The following is a 22,741-nucleotide window of genomic DNA, read 5'->3' on the forward strand; positions in this document are numbered from 1 at the left end:
GACTTTTCTTTTTATTCACATAGATTTGATTCTTATTCTAGGATAGGTTTATTTTTAATTTCGGCACAATTGCAAGGAAATGTTATGAATATAGATTATAAGGCCAGAATTTTATCTGATCATTCACCACTTTTAATGTATTTATTTTTTGAGAAAAGGAAGAAATAGTTTAAATGGTGATTAAATTCAACATTGTTAAAAGGGACAGATTTTTGTGATTTTATAAGAAAACATATTCAGGAGTTTTTGGAATTCTGTTTCTAATAAATTTGTTTTTTGGGATGCATTAAAGGCATATTTAAGAGGACAAATAATAAGTTTTACATCAAAAATTAAAGATTATACCAAAGAGGTTCATCAATTAGAAAAGGAAATACAGGATTTTGGAATGGTATAACAAAAAAAGTATTTGGATGAGAAAAGAAAGGAATTAATAGTTTCATTTTAATGCGATTCAGACATATAGGACTGAAAAATTGATAGATGGAACTAAGCAAAGATATGAATTGGGAGAATATTAGCTTGGCAGTTTAAAAACTGAACAATCTTCTAGAATAATTAATGCTGCTAGGAAAAGATCAAAGAAGATTACTTATAAACCTAAAGAAATTAATGATGTTTTTAATTTTTTATTCCAATTTATATAGATCAGAATTTATTAGAGATGAGGATAAGATTGATAAATTTTTATCTCAGATTTAAAAAAAAATTAGCTTGACAAATCAAGATCAAAAAAATTACATGCTCCTTTTACAATAACACAAATTAATGAAGTGCTTAATTCATTACAGAATGGAAAATCTCCAGGAGAAGATGGTTTTCCATCTGAATTTTATAAGAAGTTTAAGGATATTTTAATATCCCAGTTTATGGAGGTGTTAAAGCAGGCTATGGAAGCCCATTTTTACCAGATTATTTTTCAATGGCAATAATTGCCGTTATACCAAAGAAAATTAAAGACTTGTTAAATCCTGCATCTATTGTCCAATATCTTTATTGAAAGTAGATTATAAAATGATTGCAAAATTGTTAGCAAATAGATTATTTAATTATCTGCCTGATTTAATTCATATGGATCAAGCAGGGTTTTATTAAAACACTGTGCTGCAGACAATATTGTAAGATTAATTAGCTTAATTTAATTCAAAAAAGAGATCATAGTATTGCAGTTACTTTGGATGGGGAATACTTTTGATAGGTTGGAATTGAATTTTCTGTTTAAAGTATTGGAGAAGTTTGGTATTGGTTCTACCTTTATAAATTGGGTTAAACCTTTTGGCAAAATTTATTACTAATGGACAAATTTCTGCTTCCCTTCCATTAACTAGGTCAAGTCAACAAGGTTGTCCTTTGTCACCGGCTTTATTATTTTAGCAATTGAACCAAGCTGAATTTATTCGTCAGGATTCTAAGATTAAGGGAATTAAAGTGAATCAAGAAGAATATAAAATTAATTTATTTGCTGATGATGTTTTGGCTTATTAAACTGATCCTAAAAATTCTTTATTACAGTTACAGATTAGATTGAAATAATATGTGGTCGTCTCTGGTTATAAAGTTAATTGGGGAAAAAAGTGTGATTGTGCCCTTAGCTGTGGGTGATTATATAGATTGCAAAACAGTTTAAAAAAAATTAGGTGGCCCGATGTAGGTATCAAATATTTAGGTATTAGAATTGATAATCATTTTTTAAATTATGTAAATTTAATTATTTACCTTTGTTTAATAGAATTGTTCCTGATTTTAAAAAATGGAATAATTTATCTATTACTTTAATTGGTAGAGTAAACTGTGCTAAAGAATTCAATATCTTTTTCAATCAATTCCCACTCCACTTCCTTCAAAAATAGCTCAATTGAGATTTCTAAATGTATTAACTTAGTATTTCAGCTTGGGCTTCTGTTGAATTTGATGCAATAGGAAATATGGATCCCCAGGATGTTATTTATAAACTGAATTCTAACCTGTTATTTGGAAGTAGGGAATCATTTATTTTGAAATACTTGATTGAGTTATGGAATAATATTGATAATGAAATTGGCATGAAAGGCTTTATATCTAGGAAAATGCCTTTTTATCAAAATAGACATTCCTTTTTCAGTGGATAACCAATTCTTGAGCATTTGGAGACAGAAGGGTATTAAGAGGATTGAAGATTGCTTTGAGGATGGGGGATTTATAACATTTAAAAGAATGAGGGGAAAAAATTTAATGTACTTAGTAATGTTGTATTTTGTTATTACCAAGTTAAATGTCTATCTGGCAAAATAGGTTCTATTTTCAAGTTACCTAATCAAAGTGAATCAGAATTACTGATTTCTAACACTACTGCAAATAAATTTATTTCAGTAATGTACAACTTGCTTCAAACTAAGACCCCCAAAATTGGGGTGCATAAATCAAGACTAAGACACAAATAAGTGAAAAGGATTGGATGGATTTGTGTAAGAATAATATGACTAAACTTATAAATGTAAGACAGAGGTTAGTTCATTATATATTTTTTAACATCGATGCTCCCTCCCTTTATGCGTGACATTACTTATTGCAATTAAAGAGGTCCATAGAGTACAAACGTCTAAAATTAAATGGTCTCATTTTTATTCTGATAAATTCTCTATGTGACAAATGTTAATTGCTGAGGCTTCTTTGATTCATACGTTTTGTACTTGCCCTAGCTTATAAAAATTTTGGAAAGATTTTTTCAAACATCAGTGATTCTTAAGGTTAAATTGGAACTTTGCCCTATTATTGTCTTGTTTAAGTTTAGAAAAAAAAATACTAATGAGCTATTTCCACAATCTAAAGTTTTAGGGTTGTTAAAAGCTTCGATGCTCTGCGGCCTATTTCCAGGTTGCCATCACTTGATACTCACATGTTAGATTTTTTTTTCCAACCTTGTATAGTGGTAGGGGTTTTGAATTAATGGAGTGGTTTTTTTCTTGTAATTTGTATTTCAATATATAATTGTTTAATAATATTGCAAACTTCAATAAAAATATCTTAAAAAGAAAAAATAAGAAAAGATAAAAGACTGCAAAATCTAAATTGGAAAAAATTCAGTGTTGTAGTCCTTAATTATGTAAAGTTTATTTTAATCAGGTAATTCCCATAACATTCAAAATTTAAATTCAAACCCCGGTCGCTAGTGCTGGAACAGTGCGTACTAGCCATGCTGCCATCATAATTACCCCCCAAATCCCCTCCCCGCAAAGTTTACAGACAAAGCTTTACTAATATACTTAATGCTAATAAAGATGATGACTTTTACTAGGCAGGGGTAGGGAGACACTTTGGGAGAGTTGCCCCAGCTCCAAGCAGCATCAATCATCTCCATTCTGGATGCCACCATTTTATTCAAATACAACTTTATTCAAACAGCTGCCGCGGGCAGGGCACAACCGGGTCGCTGCACTAGCTGAATATTTGCTCCCATCTTCACCAAAGGGTCGTGTTTTGCTTCAGACTACATTTATTTTTATCATTTTAAACTTTTATTTAAATTGTTATTTATTTTAATTTTATTTATTTATTTCTCTATTTTTTGCTGGTTGCTGGCTGCTTGAATTCTGGATACCAGGGATTTTACTGTATCCTGAAAGTGGCGACACAGTTAGACTGGATTTTCAGAAAGCCTTTGATGAGGTGCCATACATGAGGTTGCTCAACAAAATAAGAGCCCATGGTATTAGGGGAAAGGTAGCAACAATAATAAAGATTGACTGACTGGCAGAAGGCCAAGTATAGGAAGAGGTCCTTTTCAGGCGAGCTGCCTGACACAAGTGATGCTCTGCAGGGACTAGTTGGCATCTTCTCATGGTCCAATTAAATGATTGAGATGACAAGGTTGATGGCTTTTTGGCCAAATTTGGACTGTTGAGGAAGTAAGAAGTCTGCAAAGGGACTTGGATAGGTTGGGAGAATGAGCAAAAAAAGTGGCAGATGGATTAAAATGTGGGAGAGTGCATGGTCATGCAGAGTGCTGGAAGGAATAAAGAAGTAGACTTTTTATCATCGGGAAAGAATTCAGAAAGCAGAGGGTCAAAGGAACTTTGGGTCCTTCTGCTGGATTCCCTAAAGGTTAATTGCAGGTTGAGTCAATAGTCAGGAAGGAAAATACAATGTTAACATTCATTTGGAGGGAATTAGTGTATAGTAAAGGCAAATATGTCATGCTGAGGCCTTACAAGGCATTGATCAAACTGCATTAGGAGTATTACGAAAAGTTTTGGGTCTCACATCCAAGGGGGGATGTGACAGTCTAGAAGAGTTTTACAAGAACGATCGCAGGGATGATGGTAAATATGAGTTGTTTGATGGCTCTGGACCTCCACTCACAGGAGTTCAGAAGAAATTGGTTGGGGGGGGTGCGTCCTCATCAAAATATTCCAAATATAGAAAGGGATAGATAGAGTATATGTGAAGCAGATGTAGTGGGAGAGTCTAAGACCAGAGTGCATAGCCAAAGAATAAAAGGACATCCCTTGAGAACAGAGATGAAGAGGAATTTCTTCAGTCAGAGGATTATGAACCTGGAATTCCATGGCACATATGGCTGTGGATACTAAGTCATTACGCATATTTAAAACAGAGGTTGATGCCCATGGTATAGGAAACATACTAACATGGATAGAGCTTTGATTGGCAGGAAGCAGAGAGTTGGAATAATGTTCTGGTTGGCTGCAGGTTGCTGGTGGTGGTCCACAGGAGTCGGTGTTTGGGCCATTTCTTTTTGTATTGTATATCGATGATTTAAATGATAGAATGAATGGCTTTGTGGCTGAGTTTTCAGGTAATTCGGAGTTAAGTGGAGGAGCAGGTAGTGATGAGGAATCATGGAAGCTACAGAGGACTTAGATTAGGACAATGGGCACAGAAGTGGCAAATGAAATATAATGTCAGAAATTGTATGGTCATGTACTTTGGTGGGGGGAAAAAAGGACAATTTTCAAAATGGGGTGAAAATTAAAAATACTCAGATGCAAAGAGGCTTGTGAGTCCTCATGCAGGACACCCTGAGGGTAAACCTGCAGGTTAAGTCAATGGTGAAGAAAGCAAATGCAATGCTGGCATTCATTTCAAGAGGAATAGAATACATCAGGCATGTGATGTTGAGTCTTTATAAGACACTGATGAGTCCTCACAGATATTGTGGGCAGTTTTAAGATCCTGATTTAAGAAAGGATGTGCTGACAATTGGAGAGGGAATGAAAGGATTATCATATGAGGAGCGTTTACATATCTTGCCCTATACTCGCTAGAATTTAAGAGAATGAAGGGGATTTTATTGAATGTTGAAAGCGTGGACAGAGTAAATGTAGAAAGGTTATTTTTCATGGTGACAGAGTCTAGGACAATCAGGCACAACTTCAGGATTGAAGGGCATCTGCTTAAAACAGATGCAGAGGAATTTCTTCCATCGGGGTGGTAAATCTGGAATTTGTTGCCTCGGGCAGTTGTGGAGGCCAGGTATTGGGTGTATTTAAGGCAGAGATTGATAAGTTCTCGATTAGCCAGAGCATCGTAAGTTATGAGGAAAAGGCCGAGGAGTGGGGCTGACTGGGAAAATGATTAAATGTCGTGGCAGTCTCGATGGGCTGAATAGCCCATTTCTGCTCCTATGTGTTATGGTTATGGGGAGAAACAGGTTGAAAGAGAGAAAAAAATACATCAGCCATGATTTGAATGCCCGAGCAGACTTGATGGCTTAATTCTGCTCCCACGCCTCATCGTCTTTACGTCCCACTCAACTCATTCAGCAATTGCCCATTTTCACACTGGAGCACTAGCTTGAATTACCAATCTTCCTTTTTCTTCACCTCCCACCAAAGACACCAATACATGCCAGGTTATTTTCAAAATCAGATTTTTGGATTTGACTTTCAGTAAGAAAACAAAGGCTGCTCTTTTAAAAAATACGACATTTTATTCCAGGAAGAATTCTTTGTGATTTGGGTTAGAAGGGTTTGACTTTGAAACTGTAGGTTAGATTCAGTGTGAGCTCATGCACGTCAGATGCTAGTACTGCAAGGTTGTGGTTTGTTTGTCTTACCTTATCAACATTTTCACATCAGCAAGAGCCTTGTGCTGTTTGTCTGCCTTTCTCAGTGGTATGTGATTTGTGTCTTGCCTTGCCAGCATTCTCACATCAGCAAGAGCCTTGTGCTGTTTGCTTTCCTTTCTCAGTGGTATAGGAATTTCAAATTGGAGCAAACTGCCAAGAAGGGCAAAAGGAATGTGGTCTTCATTGTTGGAGAAATGGAACTTAGGAGCAGGGAGATTATGCTTCAGCTGTACAAGGTACTGGTGAGGGCACATCTGGAGTACTGCGTGCAGTTCTCATCTCCTTTCTTGAAGGATATACAGGTACTTAGTCTTGGGGGGCGGTGCAGAGGAGGTTCACCGGGTTGATTCCAGACATGAGGGGGTTATCCTATGAAGAGTGATTGAGTCGTTTGGGGCTGTACAATGGAATTTATAAGAATGAGGGGGGGAGGGGATCTTATAGAAACCTATAAAATTATGAAAGAGATAGAGTGAGGTAAATTGCTTCCGTTGGTGGGGGAGACTAGAACAAGATGACATAGCCTCAAGATTCCGCGTATTAGATTTAGCACAGAGATGAGGAGGAACTGCTTTCCCCAAAGGGTGGTGAATCTGTGGAATTCTCTAACTATGGAAGCAATGGAGGCAACCTCAGTAAATAAGGTTGGATAGATTTTTACATTGTAGAGGAATTAAGGGATATGGGGAAAGCCAGGTAGGTGGAGATGAGCCTATCATCAGATCAGCCAGAATGGCGGAGCAGGCTCGACGGGCTGGATAACCTACTCCTCCTCTTATTTCTTATGTTCTAACTCAATTTCTTCAGTCAAGTTAAAAGCTGTTACTTTATATCATTTTCCCTTTAGGCAAATAAATAAAGCCCCTTTAAAATATGTCATGGAGAAATATTTTTACAGCCACATATTATCATGGCCTCGAAACCTTCTCTTAGCCGAACTGATGACCATTAGTTGCCTGGTCAAATGCCTGGAAAAGCACTGGAATTGAGATTTTAGCCAGAGAATAAGCATTCACACTTCCTGGGACACCCACGATTTTATACACTTCAGTTAAATTATTCCTCAGGTTACTAGAGCTCCTACAATACTTATTTAAGTGTCACCCTGTTGAATATCTGAAGTGGATCTTGAGAAATTACAACTATAATTGCACAAAAATCACATAAGAAAAAATTAATTTAGACATACAGCATGGTAACAGGCTCTTTTGGCCCACAAGCCTGTGCCACCCAATTGACCTACACCCCTGGTATGTTTTAAGCAGTGGGAGGAGACTGGAGCACCCAGAGGAAACCCATCCAGATACTGGGAGAATGTAGAAAGTCCTTAGAGACAGCACCGGATTTTAACCCCAGTCCATTTTAACCCCTGTAACAGTGTTGAGCTAACCGCTACGTGTATGCCACCCTAAGGAGTTCATACGGACAGTGATTACAACACAGCCTAGTGGTTATACCTAATTTTGCTTTACTACGATTCCTCTAATTTACTGTAAATTATTCTGCAGCCAACAGGCCACCTTTATGTATCTAATACTGCCTTGCCCACAGGAAAAAGAATCTCAGGGTTGTATGTGATGTCATGTAAGTCCTCTGACAATAAACCTGAAATCTAATGGTTACTTGATTTGATAGAGTAATTTTATGCATGGAAATGCAATTTCACTTCCATTTATTTTTGCTTTTTTACCTTTAGGCTGTGAGGAAAAAAAACCTCCTACTTGTTTTTGAATCCTTCTTTCTCACAAATTCTGTTGCCTCCTGCATTTCCACTTCTTGCTCCTCCCTGAATTTGTTTTCTCCACCTTTTTGGGACCATGTCCAAGGCCAAGACTTTTAAATTCCCACCTTACTCTTTTTCTTGAAGATCCTTTTAATTTTTTTGTCCGTTTTTGGTCACTTGCTTCCTTATGTTTCTCATGTATGTGTCCAAGCACCATTTCTCTTTGCTCGCAGTGCTGTGAAACACCTTGGGGAATTTTTGTTTGTTAATGGTAACTGTACAAATAGAAATGTCTGTGCAAGTTTTTGTCTTGAAACATTGCAGAAGATACAGAATTTTTATACACAATAAAGGCATTTCCTGAATTAGGAATGTATTGCCATTTCAATTTAGCTGTGCAATAATTGATTAAGTTGTTGCTTCTTCCAAACAGAAACATGCAGTTACAGCAGCTTCTTGGATACAGAACAAGGACAGAAGTTTGCTGTTGTCTTTAGCCATATTCGCCTGCAATACGTCATCAATGATCTGACGTCTGCTAAAATTATTGAGCGGGACATGATTATCTCTTCAGGTGAGTGGCAATCAGTTCCTTAGGATTACATAATGTGATTCTCATAAATTCGACACCTCAGCAGTAGCTGGGATGGAGAAATTTGATTAGTTTCCTTGTAAGGTCATGCCTGGAGGTCACACTGCACAAATGATTTATATTCTGATGCTGTACCCTAATGTCTGTACCTTGCTTCAACTTTTATCCAGTAACTTTGTTATGGTTTGTCATCAGATCATCTTACTATAGTTTATATCAACTGCTGACTAAGTAGACTCTGATATATATCTGATTCTTCTTTCAACATATTATCAAGCACTTATTTTCATGTAGCCTGATACACTGATCGTATCCTGGTCTTGATGAGAATAACACTCCAGTTCCACTCCTACTTAAGATAGACATCTCTCTTTCTTACCTCTTGAATGGGACCCCATGAAGAAGAATGAGGTCACTGTCTTCCTTACCGTCATTGACCTCATCACCTCCAGTAATCTCCCTTCCAAAGTTTCTAACCTCATTGTTTCCCTTCCTCACACTGCCTGATTCTACCTCTGATCTAAGATTCACAATCCCAATTGCCCCGATAAACCTGTTGTTTCCAGATGCTTCTACTGCACCAAACTGGCACCATCAATCCATTTGTCCTCGGTCCAGTATTTTCCCATCTACGTCTGGAATACCTCACATGCCCTTCATCACTTCGACAGCTTCCAGTGTCCTATGCTGGACTGCCTCATTTACACCGTGGACGTCTGATCCCCATACACTTCCATCCCCTGTAAAGAAGGTCTCACGGCTCTTCTGCCTGGCAGAGCTTGCACTCACCTCAATTAGTTCTTCCTGGCCCATCTACTTGCTACAAGTCAAAGGAGTAGCCATGGGTGCATCCATGCTGAAAGCCTACACGGGCAAGGCTCCTCAACTCTTCCTCCATGGCATTGGTGCTGCCTCCTGCACCCATGGTGAGCTTGTCAACTTTATCCACTTAGGTACTGATTTTTACCCTGAACTCCAATTCACTTTGTCCATCTATGACAATGCTCTCCTGCTTCTAGATTCATCTTGGGGATATTGATAGACATCTTGTGTACACCCACTATCTCCCACAATTATCTTGACTACACTTCTTCCCACCCTGTCTCCTGCAAAGATTCTATTCCTTCTTCTCAATTCCCCCATCTCCACCACATCTGCTCCCAAGGTCATCTGCTCCCAAGGTCATCTGCTCCCAAGGTCATCTGCTCCCAAGGTCATCTGCTCCCAAGGTCATCTGCTCCCAGGACATCTGAAATGACCTCCTTCTTCAGAAAATGTAGTTTCCCCTCGACTGCCATTAACTCAACCCTCACTCACATCTCTTTTATTTCCCACACGTTCCCTAGCCACTTCCCTCACCCCAGACCTTCCCCTTGTCCTTACCCCACCAGACTCCTCATCCAATATACTATTCCCTGCAATTTCTGCCACCTACAATATGATCCTACCACAAGACACCTTTTCCCCTCTCCATTTTTTGCAGGACTGCTCTCTCCAGGACTTCATTATCCACTCATCCCTTTTCACCAGTCGCCCCCTATGACCCCTACACTTGAATTTACATTTCCTCCCTCATCGCTATTCACAGACCCAAACAGTCATCCAAATGAGGCAAAACTTCACCTGTGAATCTGTAGGAGTCATTTACTCCGGTGCTCCCGATGCAGTCTCCTCCATATGTGGGAGACTGGTCGAAGAATGGGATATCGTTTCATTGAGTACCTTTGTTCTGTCTTCTGCAATAGGTTAGTGGCTAACTGGCCTCCCTAGTTAGCCTCCCAGTGGCTAACTATTTTAATTTCATTCTGACTTGTCTATCCATGGCCTCAAGTACTGCCAAATCAAAACCACCCACAAATCATTTGATCAAATGAGTTTACAAATAGAAATGAGATTTAATGGCAGAAAGGTCCTTGATGAATTAGCTGAAGATGGTTGGGTCTGGGGCATAGTCCTGAGGTACACTTGCAGCAATATTCTCAAGGTTAGATGATTAATATACAACAACCACAGCCACTTTCCTGAATGAGAGGGTGAGCAAATTTAAGTTCTTAGTAGTCACTCTCTTGAAGAATCTTTTCTGGACCCAACACGCTAATGGTATTGTGAAGGATGCACGTCTACTTCCTCAGAACTTTGTGGAGGTTTGGTTTGACATCGGAAACCCAGGCAAATTTCTACAGATGTGTGGTGGAAAGTGTGCTGACCAGATGCATCAAGGTCTGGAATGGAAACACCAATATCCCTGAGTGTAAAGCCCTGCAAATGTTTGTGGATACAGCAAGTGGACAGGCAAAAGCCTCCTCACGGAGAGCAGCAGCAATCATCAAGGATCCACATCACCCAGCACACACTCTGTTCTCGCTGCTGCCACAAGACTCGCACCACCAGGTTCAGGAACAACTGCTCCCCCTCCACCATCAGTTTGTTTACATTTGCATATCTTCTTGAGTACCACCAATATGTGGTAATTCTGCCTCACTCACAGGAAAAAGAATCTCTGGGTTATATGTGATGTCATGTATGTACTATGAGAATAAATCTGAACTTTGAGGGGTATGACCAATCATTTGTTGTTAATTGATTTCATTTTTACAAAGATACCTTGAATCCACACTAGGTCAAAATGCTGGAATTCACCCCCTTGGTTCATGTTTGGACTTTCTTGTTAATGGGAACAAGATAGTCTTTGGACAGCAATGGAGAGATTTTGGTTACTAACTGCTGTTTGAAAGCACACCTGACAACAACTTCCACATCTTACTGATGATTAAAATTGTATTGATTGCATGGAACAAAATGAATTGGATTTGTCCTTCTTTTGGTGAATATTTAGAGATACAGTTAGTTCTTGATCATTATTCAAGACTCAAGATTATTTTATTCTCATGTAATAAAATGGAGAATATGATCATAAACAAAATTTCCTTTGATTTACCTTAAAGCAGACTAAAGATTTGTGATCAGCAGAAATCGCCTGGCACCCCTTACAGCCAGAGAAGGAGAAGTAAAAAAGATTTCCCCCCGAGTCACTGAGTGTCCATGGTTTTGTCTCCAGCGCTCCCCCAGCCTCTGCAGGCACACAGCCTTCAGTCCAAAGCATTAGCAACCTGAGCTCCACACGCACACCTGACACAATCACAAAGCCCCCAACACCCTCTCACATCTCTTCTGATAACTGGTACTCCTTCGGCCAGTCTCCAGAAGTCTGCAGCCTGGTGTGAGTCTTTCGGCCACAGCAGCTCACAGCCTACATGGGTTCCTCACCTCGAGTCACCATCACCCCACCATCTGTGTGTTCTTCAATTGCAAAAACCTCACTCATCCACCTCTTCTTCCTCAGGAGTTTGCGGAGGTTTAGTATGACATCATAAACCTTGACAAATTTCTACAGATATGTGATGGAAAATGTGCTGACCAGCTGCACCACGGTTTGGTATGGGGACACCAATACCCCTGACCGTAAAGCCCTTCAAAAGGTAGTGTTCACAGCCCAGGACATCACAGGCAAAACCCTCCCCACTGTTGAGTATATCTACATGGAATGCTGTCGTTGGAGGGCAGCAGCAACCATAAAGACCCTCACCACCCAGCACACACTCGTACCACCAGGTTCAGGACCACTATCAGACTCAACAAACTCATTCAGGGACTCATTTAAAGACTCTTATTTGTGGACTTTATTGATTTTTCTTTGCTTTCCCTGTATTGCACAGTTTGTTTACATTCATTATCTATTTATAGTTCTTTTGTTTAAATGTACAGTTTATTTTTTGCACTACCAATAAGTGGTGATTCTGCCTCGCCTGCAGGAAAAAGGAATCTCAAGGTTATATGTGATGTCATGTATGTACTTTGACAATGAATCTGAAATCAAATCACCATGGACCCCACCCTGTAAGTCATCGCTGCCATCCTTCTCAAATGGGGGATGGTCTCCTTGTTTTCTGATGCCCTGTGCCAGTACTCTGCTTCCTTGGAGTCTGCAACCCCTCGTGGCCTCTGCCATCTTGGGCCCAGACCCTGCGGGTTGGGATTTTAAAATAAACCCCTGTCAGCTCCTTTACAGGCTGGTTAAAGCCTGAACAGAGCCAACAGCAGTCAAACTGGGCAGTTGGACCTGACGGGGTGCACTGTGTCTTTGCTCCCTGCTCTCCGCAAATCCACATCCCCAGCAGCACCGCCATTTAAAAAAAAATCAGTACTAAAGGTGGAATGTTGGCTGGTCTCGTGGTCTTTGCAGAATCTTGTACTCTCTGACAATTTAATCAGCTCAAGGTGACTTTCTCTGGTGGTGGGATTCTCAGGTGGAAGCTAAGATGATTTATCTATTCAGTGAAAAATATATAAACTGCCAGAAGAGCTCAGGGGTGAAGGGTTGGTTAAAAACATTTTGGGTTGGGACCCTGTATCATGACTGAGAATGAAGAGGGAAGATCAGCAATGTGCAAAAGGGAAGAGGTGAGCCCAGAAGGCATGATGGGGGGAATGATTGGCAGCTGGAAAAGATAAGAAAGGTGAGCAAAGGAGGAGAAACTGGATAGAGAATTATGTGGATAATGGACAGATGGATCTGAGTGGGGAAGGATGATAAATCTAGGGCAGAAAAGGTGAACAAGGGGAGTAAAATGAGTGGAAAAATGGGAAAGGAACGTGGGAGTTAGTTACCAGAAATTGGAAAATTCGATGTCCTTGTCATTGTGTTTTAGGCAATCCAAGCAAAATATAAGATGTTGTAATTCTAGTTGGTATTTGGCCACACCATGGCAGTGCAGAAAGCCAGGAACAGGCAGGTCTCTGTGGGAAAGGGAAAACAAATGAAATGACAGGCAGTCAGATGGCATGTGGCAAACAGAATGCAGTTAAAATGATCTACACGTAGTCTTCCAATGTAGATGTCACATTTTGAGCATGAAATGCAATGAAGCAGGCTGGAGGAGGTGCATCGGAATCTGCCTCACCTGAAAGGGTTCTTTAGGTCCCTGGGTGATGGTGACAGAGGAGATGCAGGAGGAAGTACCAGGGGGCAGGAAGAAGTAGATGAGAAAGGTGAGTCACAGAGAAGTTGCTTCCTGCAGAAATGGGGTGAGAAAGGCGGAAGTGGCAAAGAATGATGTGCTGAATATTTAAATGTAGACATCAGCATGGTAACAGGCCCTTTCAGCCCAAGTGCCTGTGCCACCCAATTTACCTACAACCCTGGTACATCTTTAGACGGGAGGAAACCCACCCAGACATGTGGAGAACGTACAAACTCCTTTCAGATTGCATTGGATTTGGGTGGGTAGAGGGGAGGGAGGGAAAGGGAGGAAAAAAAGGGGGAGAAAAGACCACTGTGTAAATTTAACGAGAAACGATTGTACATATTTTGGTTGATATGGTTCATAGTGTGAAAAATAAATAAAAAAAATATATAAAAAAAGACTGCATTGGATTCAAACTCAGTCACTGGTGCTGTGACAGTGTTGTGTTAAACGCTACACTAACCGCGCCCAATGCAGAGGCTGATATGGTGAGAGGTGAAGATTAGGAGAATGCTGTATCTGTCTGAGGGGGAGGGGATGGTTGAGAGCACGTGTGGGGGATAGTAGAAATGCATGTGCTTGCTCTGTCATCAATGGCAGGGGGGAAGCCATGTTACTTGAACATGGGGGATGTTTCAGACTTTGTCGAGTGGAAAGCTTCATTTTGAAAACACACAGCAGAGCCAGAGAAGCTGAGAAGAGGTGACATCCTTACAAGTGTGGGAGGGGGTGTATTTGACCTAGCCATGTGAGTCCATATGTTTACTACCAATAGCAGGAGACAGTTTATCTCCTGAAATGGAGAAAGGGAGATCCAGAAAAAGATGGGAAATGTCAGAAATAGTCCAAGTGAATTTGGGCAGAGTAGACATCGGGTACAAATGTGATGGAAATTGACTCTCCATTTATACAGCCCTCTGATAAATATAGTTGTTAATATTTCAGATTTTTTTTGGCACTCTACTAGGCCCCACCACTGCAGAAAATGGGGATGTTCTTGGAGCTGCTGCCTCTTCTTTCCTGTTTAATTATCTTTCAGTGTTCACAACTAGATCACTTTGCTGTGTTGATTTCATGGCACTGCATACTCATTAATAAATAAGACTTCTATAAAAGTCTTTACCCTATAACCATATCTTGAGCTATACCTACATGTGATTATCTTCCAGAACCTGAGTAGGTGATTGTATTTCTCTTGCCTACAACCACTCCAATCCCCAATCTCCTCCTTTATCCAACTCCTGCACCCTCTGCCTTAAATCACTTTCCAACATGACTTCACTTCCAGAATCCTAGGGCAAGCAGGGGAAAGGCCTTGAGCCTCATGCATACTGCATCCAGCTGCATAGTGGTGACAGAGTGTGGAGGAACTCAGGGACCTAGGGCCCAAATGCATTCATCTCTTAATGTTGTCGTGCAGGTTGATAGGATAGTTAAGAAGGCTATGGGATGCTGGGCTTCATTAGTTAGGGGATGGAGTCGAGAGGTCATATTGCAACTCTACAAATCTCTAGTAACCTCATTATAGGAGAGATGTGGAAGCTATGAGAGGGTGCAGCGGCGATTTACTAGGATATTGCCTGGATTGGAAAATAAGGTTTATGAGGCAAGGTTAGCGGAGTTAGAGCTTTATTCTATGGAGTAAAGGATGAGAGGTGATTTAATAGAGGTCTACAAGATTTTGAGAGGCATAGGTAAGATGGACCTATGCCTGTTTCCCAGGGCAAGAGCAGCAAACACCAGAGGCTGGCTGTACAAAGTGAAGGGAGACATCAGGGTAACTTTTTTTAAACACAGAGTTGTGGGTGCCTAGAATGCCTTGCCAGGGGTGGTGGTGGAGGCTGAAACATTAGGTGCATTTAAGAGACTCTTAGACAGGCACGTGGATAGAAGAAAAATAGAAGTTTATGAGGTAGAAAGGGCTTAGTATTTGGCAGTAGTATGTTGGTCAACACAACATAGAAGACTGAAGAGCCTTGGCTATAATGTAATAACATATTGACCTATTGCCTATCACCTTTTTGTAGCAGTTTACCCAAAGCTTTAGAAGTTTTTGTGCCATGTACAAATTAAACAAATTACAATAATTGGAGTGGATTACTGAGATGCAGTTCAGAATTATCCCCAGAAGGAAATGGGTTTGATTAGCCAAGAAAAATTCAAAGTAGAAGTCCTGTTGAATGCTTGGTTGACATTCATTGCTGTTTCTCAGAAGCAAATGTGCACGTTTTTCTAAAAATACCTGGATGCGTTTGACAGTGTCAGAAAAGCTGAATTCCATGTCCAAAGGGAATTGTATGCACGGTTTTTCATTTTGGGCACTTTAGAAAATGATATTTACTACTTTAACAGCTGCTGGCCATGTATTCAGGCTGTGCCCAAAACGTACTTCTCTTGATATTGTTGTCAACTTGACCTGGATTTATAAATATAATTGGGGTTATATTACTTCAGCATTCAAGATTATTTTATTTCCATGTAATAAAACCAAAATATGTGAGATTACATGAAATTTTCTTTAGTCTGCTGTAAGGCAGACAGATTCAATATCAGTAGAAATTGCCCAGCGCCCCTTATAGCCAGGAAAAAGAGAAGCAAAAGAGAGTTCCCCCCAGGGTCATTGAAAGTCTATGGCTTCACCTCCAGCACTTCCGCAGCTTCCTTAGCCATACAACCTATAGTCCGAACCATCAGTAACCCAAGCCTCAGATGAATACCTCTGACATGATCAGGAAACCTCTAGCACCCTCTCGCATTCTGGACCCTTCAGCCATTCTCAATCAGTCCACAGCCTGGTGTGAGTCCTTTGACTGCAATAGCTAGAAACCCGCATCCTACCTGGGTACCTCACCTTGAATCACCAACGGCCCAACTCCTGTGTGCTCTTCAGCCTCAGAGCCCCTCGCTGGTCTGCCACTGTGGTCACCGTCCCATGGGTCGGGTCCTCTACTTCTCCAACAAGGGGTGTTCTCCCCGTTTTCTGGTGCCCTGTGCCAGACTGAAAGCATGGTGTTGCTTCAGTGGAGCAAGAACCAGTTCTAAGAGCTGCTGTAGATGGAAGTATTATAACATTTCCTGTTTCTCAGTCCTCTCTGTCTTTATCAATGAGCCATAAATTATTTCCATGAATCTAACAATGAGCTCTGCATTCCAGGCTGGCTTGCTGGCGTGTACAAACAGCAGTGGTTTTCCATGTTGAGGACCGAGCAGGACAATGACCTTGGGTAGGTGACCTGAATTTGTATAAAATTACTTTGCAGCTTGTCTTAAATCAGGATTCCTTGCATCTGACCTGTTCTTGTGATCACATCACATGTACGGCTACTACAGTTCAGTGTGAAGGCATGAGTTTTAACGTGGCCTGTGTTTGACAAGGAGTTAACAACTGTAAAATACACCATTTAACTGTTCAATATTCGTTTATTGTCATGTGATAAAACAGAAAATGTACCATATTTGTGTAATTGTTGTTACCCCCCTTTTTTTGGCCAAAGAAATTGCATATGTTCCATATATTGTATGTAAAAGTCAACTCCTCCCCCCCCCCCCCAATTTTTGGCCACTTTTGCCCACCCATCCAAGCCCCGACCGTGAACCCTTGCCTCAGCCACTCACCCATCTGATGCCCAACTGTCCACCCATCCGATTTCCAATCCCCCAACTGCCCACCCATCCAAACTCCCGACACCCTGACCGCAAACCCTTACCTCGGCTGCTCCCAATGTCCTGATTGCCTACCCTCCAGAGCTCCTGGCATCCTGATCACAGATCCTCGCCCCAACTGCCCACCCATCTGAGCTTCCAGTGCCCCGAATGCAGACTTACACCCAGTTCCAGCCATCCGAGCTCCCAACGACTTGAACGACACGGGTACAATGCAGCCTCCAAAATTCTTTAAAAATTGGTCCCTAAAACTCGACTATTACGTGAGTTTTTAGAGTAATATTTTATAAATATTTTAAATCTATAAACTGTTGAAATTGGCATGCCACCTTCCAAAAATCCTATTCGGAAAGACCTAAATGTTTTGCTTATGGCCTCTTCGATTATGTCTGTATTCTTAATCATTTACTGCATGTAAACAAGGCCTTTGGCCCAACTTCTCCTTGTTAAATGATCCTTATGAGCTAGTCACATTTGCTTATATTTGGCTAATATGCTTCCAAACTTTTTCTATCCATGTATCTGTTCAAATATCTTTTAAATGTTGTAATCATATCTGCCTCTACGACGTACCCTGCCAACTCGCTCACCCACCACCATCTGTGTTGAAAACCTGACCCTCAGACCCAGCCCATCCAGAATCTCATGGAGAAAAGAGCTGCAGTGCGAGTAATTGCCCTTGAACTCGGCAGCATTCGATCAAGAACAGCATCAAGGAACCCTGGCTAAGTTGGGGGCAATAGGAATTGGGGGGTGTGGGAAGCCCTCCACAGGCAGTATCATACATACCACAAGATGGTTCTGGTCATTGGAGGTCAATCTCTTCAGCCACAGGACATATCTGCAAGAATTCCTCAAGTTCAGATGATTGATTGTAGGTGCCTTTCATCAATGACTTTCTTTCATTTGTGTCAGAAGTTGGAATGTTCGCTGATTGCAGTGTTCAGCACCATTCTCAACTTTTCATATTACTGAAGCTGTCCACCACAAAATACAGCAAGTTCTGGACAATATCCAGGTCTGAGCTGATGGTGACAAGTAATATTCACACCACAAAGTGTCTGGCAAAATCCACCTCCCACACCTGACATCAATGACATTCTCCCACTATCAATATTCTGGCCATTGCTGTTAATTAGAAACTGAACTGTAGTAGCCGTACATGTGATGTGATCACAAGAACAGGTCAGATGCAAGGAATCCTGGGCAACTCACCTCCTAACTCTCCAAGGCCTGTCTGCTATCTACAAGACTCAAGTCAGGAATGTGATGGGATACTCTCCATTCTCCTAGAAGAGTACAGCTTCAACAACATTCAAATATAAAGAGAGTACATCTAATGGAGTGTCCAATTTGAGAGTGGCAGTGTGACAGAATGCCACATGTTTTTGGGAGATAAATTGGGGCAGGTTTTTTAGTGTAGGTCACATACAAACACTTTAAATAAGATCTTATTTAAAATACTGGAGCTCAGCTCATGCTAGACATGTCAGGGCCAATAGCCTTTGCAAAAGCTTTGGAGAGTGCCGAAGAGACTTCACTAATGGGTTGTTGTTTATAAAAAGGCAACAGATGAAAGAACTTGTCAGAGGGGAACTTGCTGTTCTAAGAGGGTCATGTGGTTTTGCAAGCAGAGAGTCAAACAGACCGAGGCGGAGATCAGTTCTGCAGTTTTACAGTCAGCAGCAGCAACTGGGACTGGAACAGGACAAGCTGGCAATTTTGTGGAAAACCCCATTTGGAAGACTGGTTGTGGGTGCTTAGTTCATCCTGGTCAAAGCCCTCGTGGTTCATGCAAGAGGAGAAGTCTGGCTGTCTAATGTTTCATTTGAAATAAGAGGAACACTGTGGTGACCTGAAAGAAAGAGATAATCATCTGGAGAACCCTGAGGGGGCAAGTTTCTTCAGCAAGACACTGAAGTGGCTGATTTTAAAAAAGGAATCAGTTGTGGATGTCCAGCGAACAATGAATCTCTCTTTGAAGACCAACAAGAACCTTCCTGGTGAAGGAGTCTCTAGTCACGGTCACAGATAGACGTTTCTTTAGCAGTAAGTGAGAATTCAGGATGCTGTATTGCTTTCTGGTGCCAGGATGTGTCAGATATTTAGATGAGGCAGAATTTGTTAAGTGAATCTAGGATAGTTATTTGAAGCAGCATGTAGATAGACCAACCAGAGATGGGGCCATACTGGACCTTGTATTACCAGAAGAGCCTGGATGGGTGACAGGGGTTTCAGTGGTGGAACACTTCAGGAATAACTATCACTCTTTCAAAATTGTTATTGGCGTCCCGGTTAGCAGAGTGGTTAGTGCAGCCCTATTACAGCGCTAGCGACCAAGGTTTGAATCTGCCTCTTTGTATGGAGTTGGTGCGTTCTCCCCGTGCTTGTGTGGGTTTCCTCCCGCCCTTCAATGGGTACCAGGACTATAGGTCAATAATGGATGGCACGGGGTCATGGGCCACAAGGACCTGTTACCATTCTGCATGTCTCTATTTTTAAAAAAAAGAATAAGTTTGAATGTTGGAGTAAATTACTAATTTGGGTCCATGGGAGCTGGCAAGCTCACAACTGGCATGCAGCACTTGTTTAAGGACCACCAAATTAGAATGTATCTGTGGGAAAGAATGGAAAAGTAAGAGAAGCTTGGATAATGAAGGAGGTCATGAACTTATTCAAAGGAGGCATACACAAGGTTCAGGAGCAACAGAGCGACAGAAAGATTTCAAGAGCTTAAGCAGAACATTAGCAAGGAAACAAAATGGGGGCCATGAGAAGCCCTTGGCGAACAGATTTAAAGAAAATCCCAAATAATGGGCAGTGTGGTTAGCTCAATGCTGTTATAGGACCAGCGATCAGAGTTCGAGTCCCACGCTGTATGCAAGGGGTTTTCCACGGGGGCTCCGATTTACTCCAACCATTTGAAACGTTCTGGGGATTGCAGGTCAGTTGGGTGTAATTGGGTGGCACGGGGTTGTGGGTCGAAAGGGCCTGTTACTGTGTGTATGTCTACATTTTTTACTTGCACATTCAGAGGATGACTAGGATAGCATCACCCGAGTTAGAGGAAGTGGACAAGGCACTTAATGAGGTCTTTGCGTCGGTGTTCACCAAGAATGACATGGACAGTGATGGAAAATGTTCATTGTTAGGACATTTTGAGATCAAGACAAAGGTGGTGTTGAGGACCAATGAGGAGGATAAATTCCTTGGGCCTGATGGGATATATCCCAAGTCATTGAAAGAGTGAAGTGAACAGGCCTTGACAAAGATCTTTTCATCCTCGCTGGTGACCAGATGGGTTCCAGAGGACTGGAGAGTAGCCAATCTTGTGCCTTCGTACAAGAAGGGACAAAGAGTAATCCAGGAAATGATAGGTCAGTTGACCTCACACCAGCAGCTTTCTGTATCCTCTTTGATATCATTTGCTTGCCTACTTTCTATCTTCAACTTTTTTCTCCTTGTTTTTTTAGTTAACCTGCAAATTTTTTTAAAAACTTCCCAATTTTCTATCTTTCCACTAATTTTTGCTTCCTTGTCTACCCGCTCTTTTGCTTCCATGTTGGCTCTGACTTGTCAGCCACATTTGTGATATTTTTCCATTCGAATATTTGCTCTCTTTTTGGTATATATTTATCCTGTGCCTTCATGATTTCTTGCAGAAACTCCATCCATAGCAGCTCTGCCATCTTCCCTTCCAGTTCCTCTCTGATGCCACAGTGATTTCCTGAACTCCACTGAAATACTGACACATCTGACTTTAGTTTCTTCTTGTTAAATTTCAAATTGAACTCAATCATATTGTTTTCACTGCCCCTCTAATGGTTCCTTTACTCCAAACTCTCTAATCACCTCGGGTGAATTACACAACACTCAATCTGATACAGCCAATCTCTTCATGGGCTCATCAGAAACTGCACTATCTCGTAGACTTTCTACAAGTTCTCTCTCTTGAGATCCAGTCCCAACCTTGGTTTTCAGCCCTCTGCATTACCCAATTAATTGTGACTCATCCAGACTCGACAACAAACTCAGTCGGGAACTTGTTTAAGGACTCTGACTTTGGCACTTTATTGATTTTTTTTCTCTCTGTACAGCACAGTCAGTTTGTTTACATTTCTTCATTTGTTTACATGTGTACATTGAGTCAGTTTTTTCTCACACTACCAATAAGTGGTGATTCTGCCTCGCCTGCAGGAAAAAGAATCTCAGGGTTGTACGTGATGTCTTGTATCTACTCTGACAATAAATCTGAATTGGGATTGCCTCCTCCCTGCCAAGCCCTCCAGGCTTCCTCGTCCCATACTGATAATCTACCTATAACTTGATCACCCGGTTTACCAAGCATTCCTCACTGATAATCTCCACCGCCCTCTGTTTTCCACACCTCTACTTAATACATTGTCCAGGAACTACAATTTCCACCAAAACAGAAGGTGACAGAAGGACTATTCAAATTTAGTAATAGAGGATCTTTTGTCTTACCCTTGGGCCTCATTACAGAACTGAATGCCTTGAATGAAATTGGCATGGGCTTCTCCTTGCGAGACATTTTTATGCACGTTTTCACATATTAGATTAAGGGCCCACATATTATTTCACCATAACCCTATTTAGATACAGCTAAACTTCTCACAACAGTTTTACAACATGGAGGCAGACCCTCCAGCCCAACTCATCCATGCTGACGATACCATGATGAAGGACTCGGATATGTATCTTTATTTAACTTTCATATATGTTACATTCTAAATGTAGTATCCCAAGCAAGTATTCTATACTGAGCTACTATAGACGTCGTTGTACATGTTGTGGAATCGCTGTACACTTTGTCAAGTTGATGTATATGTGAGCAAGTCAATGTTCACGCTGTGAAGTCTAGTGCAAGACTGGCACACCCAGGTTTGCATACTGGGCTTATATATATATATATATATATATATATATATATATATATCACTGTTTCTGTCACATGGACAGGAAATTACATCATCATTAGTCCAGATAAAAGCCTATGTTGGATGCAGGTCAATTTCCCGCGTTTTCCACAGCACATCCGCCATTTCAGGAGCCGGTTCACTTGCTGGTAAGTGGGTTGCCACATGGCCCCCCCACCCAGAATCAGCAATTCTGCTGTGGACCCCCAAAGCCTGTATATAATTTTTGTTTGGGCGGCCTTCCTCTCCACCGAGGCGCTTAAACCACGACTGGTCCATCCAGATCCAGATGGGCAGGTTTGAGGCAGTCAATGGCAAAAGCTTCCTCTTTACCTCCAATGTCCAAAATGTAAGTTGGATTGTGGGTAGTACATAGTTGTGTGGTTCAACTTGGTTCCAAGTAGGGTGGCCATTACTAACCACAACTTGACGTGAATTGGGCACTCTTGTCAGACGTGATGTGTGCTGGCAGACCAAAACGCATTATCCAGGCGTAAATGAGAGTGTCGGTTATCATGTCTGCCAGTGGAACTGCCTCTGGCCATCACGTGGCCCGATCCACTATAGTGAGAAGAAAACGGGAACCACGTGATACTGGCAGAGGTCCTACAATGTGCATGTGGTCAAACCTCCGATACGTCAGCTCAAAAGATTTGTAGTGGAGCTTTCGTGCGTTGCTGGACTTTGGATGTCTGTCAAGAAGTGCATGACTTCAGCCAATTGCTGTCCTGTTTTCAA

At 41.2% G+C, this 22,741-nt stretch overlaps 1 protein-coding gene across 1 annotated transcript in view; it reads left to right on the forward strand.

Moving 5' to 3' along the window:
• The window catches only part of gmcl1 (germ cell-less, spermatogenesis associated), a 140,384-nt gene that overhangs the window by 75,176 nt on the left and 42,467 nt on the right, over positions 1-22,741 (forward strand). The window contains exons 9-10 of the mRNA XM_069917456.1: positions 8,221-8,361; positions 16,558-16,627. Coding sequence (XP_069773557.1) covers positions 8,221-8,361; positions 16,558-16,627 — 211 coding nt within the window. The remainder of the gene's footprint in view (positions 1-8,220; positions 8,362-16,557; positions 16,628-22,741) is intronic.

Source organism: Narcine bancroftii, chromosome 2, assembly GCF_036971445.1.
Source record: "Narcine bancroftii isolate sNarBan1 chromosome 2, sNarBan1.hap1, whole genome shotgun sequence".
Classification (NCBI taxonomy): Eukaryota; Metazoa; Chordata; class Chondrichthyes; order Torpediniformes; family Narcinidae; genus Narcine; species Narcine bancroftii.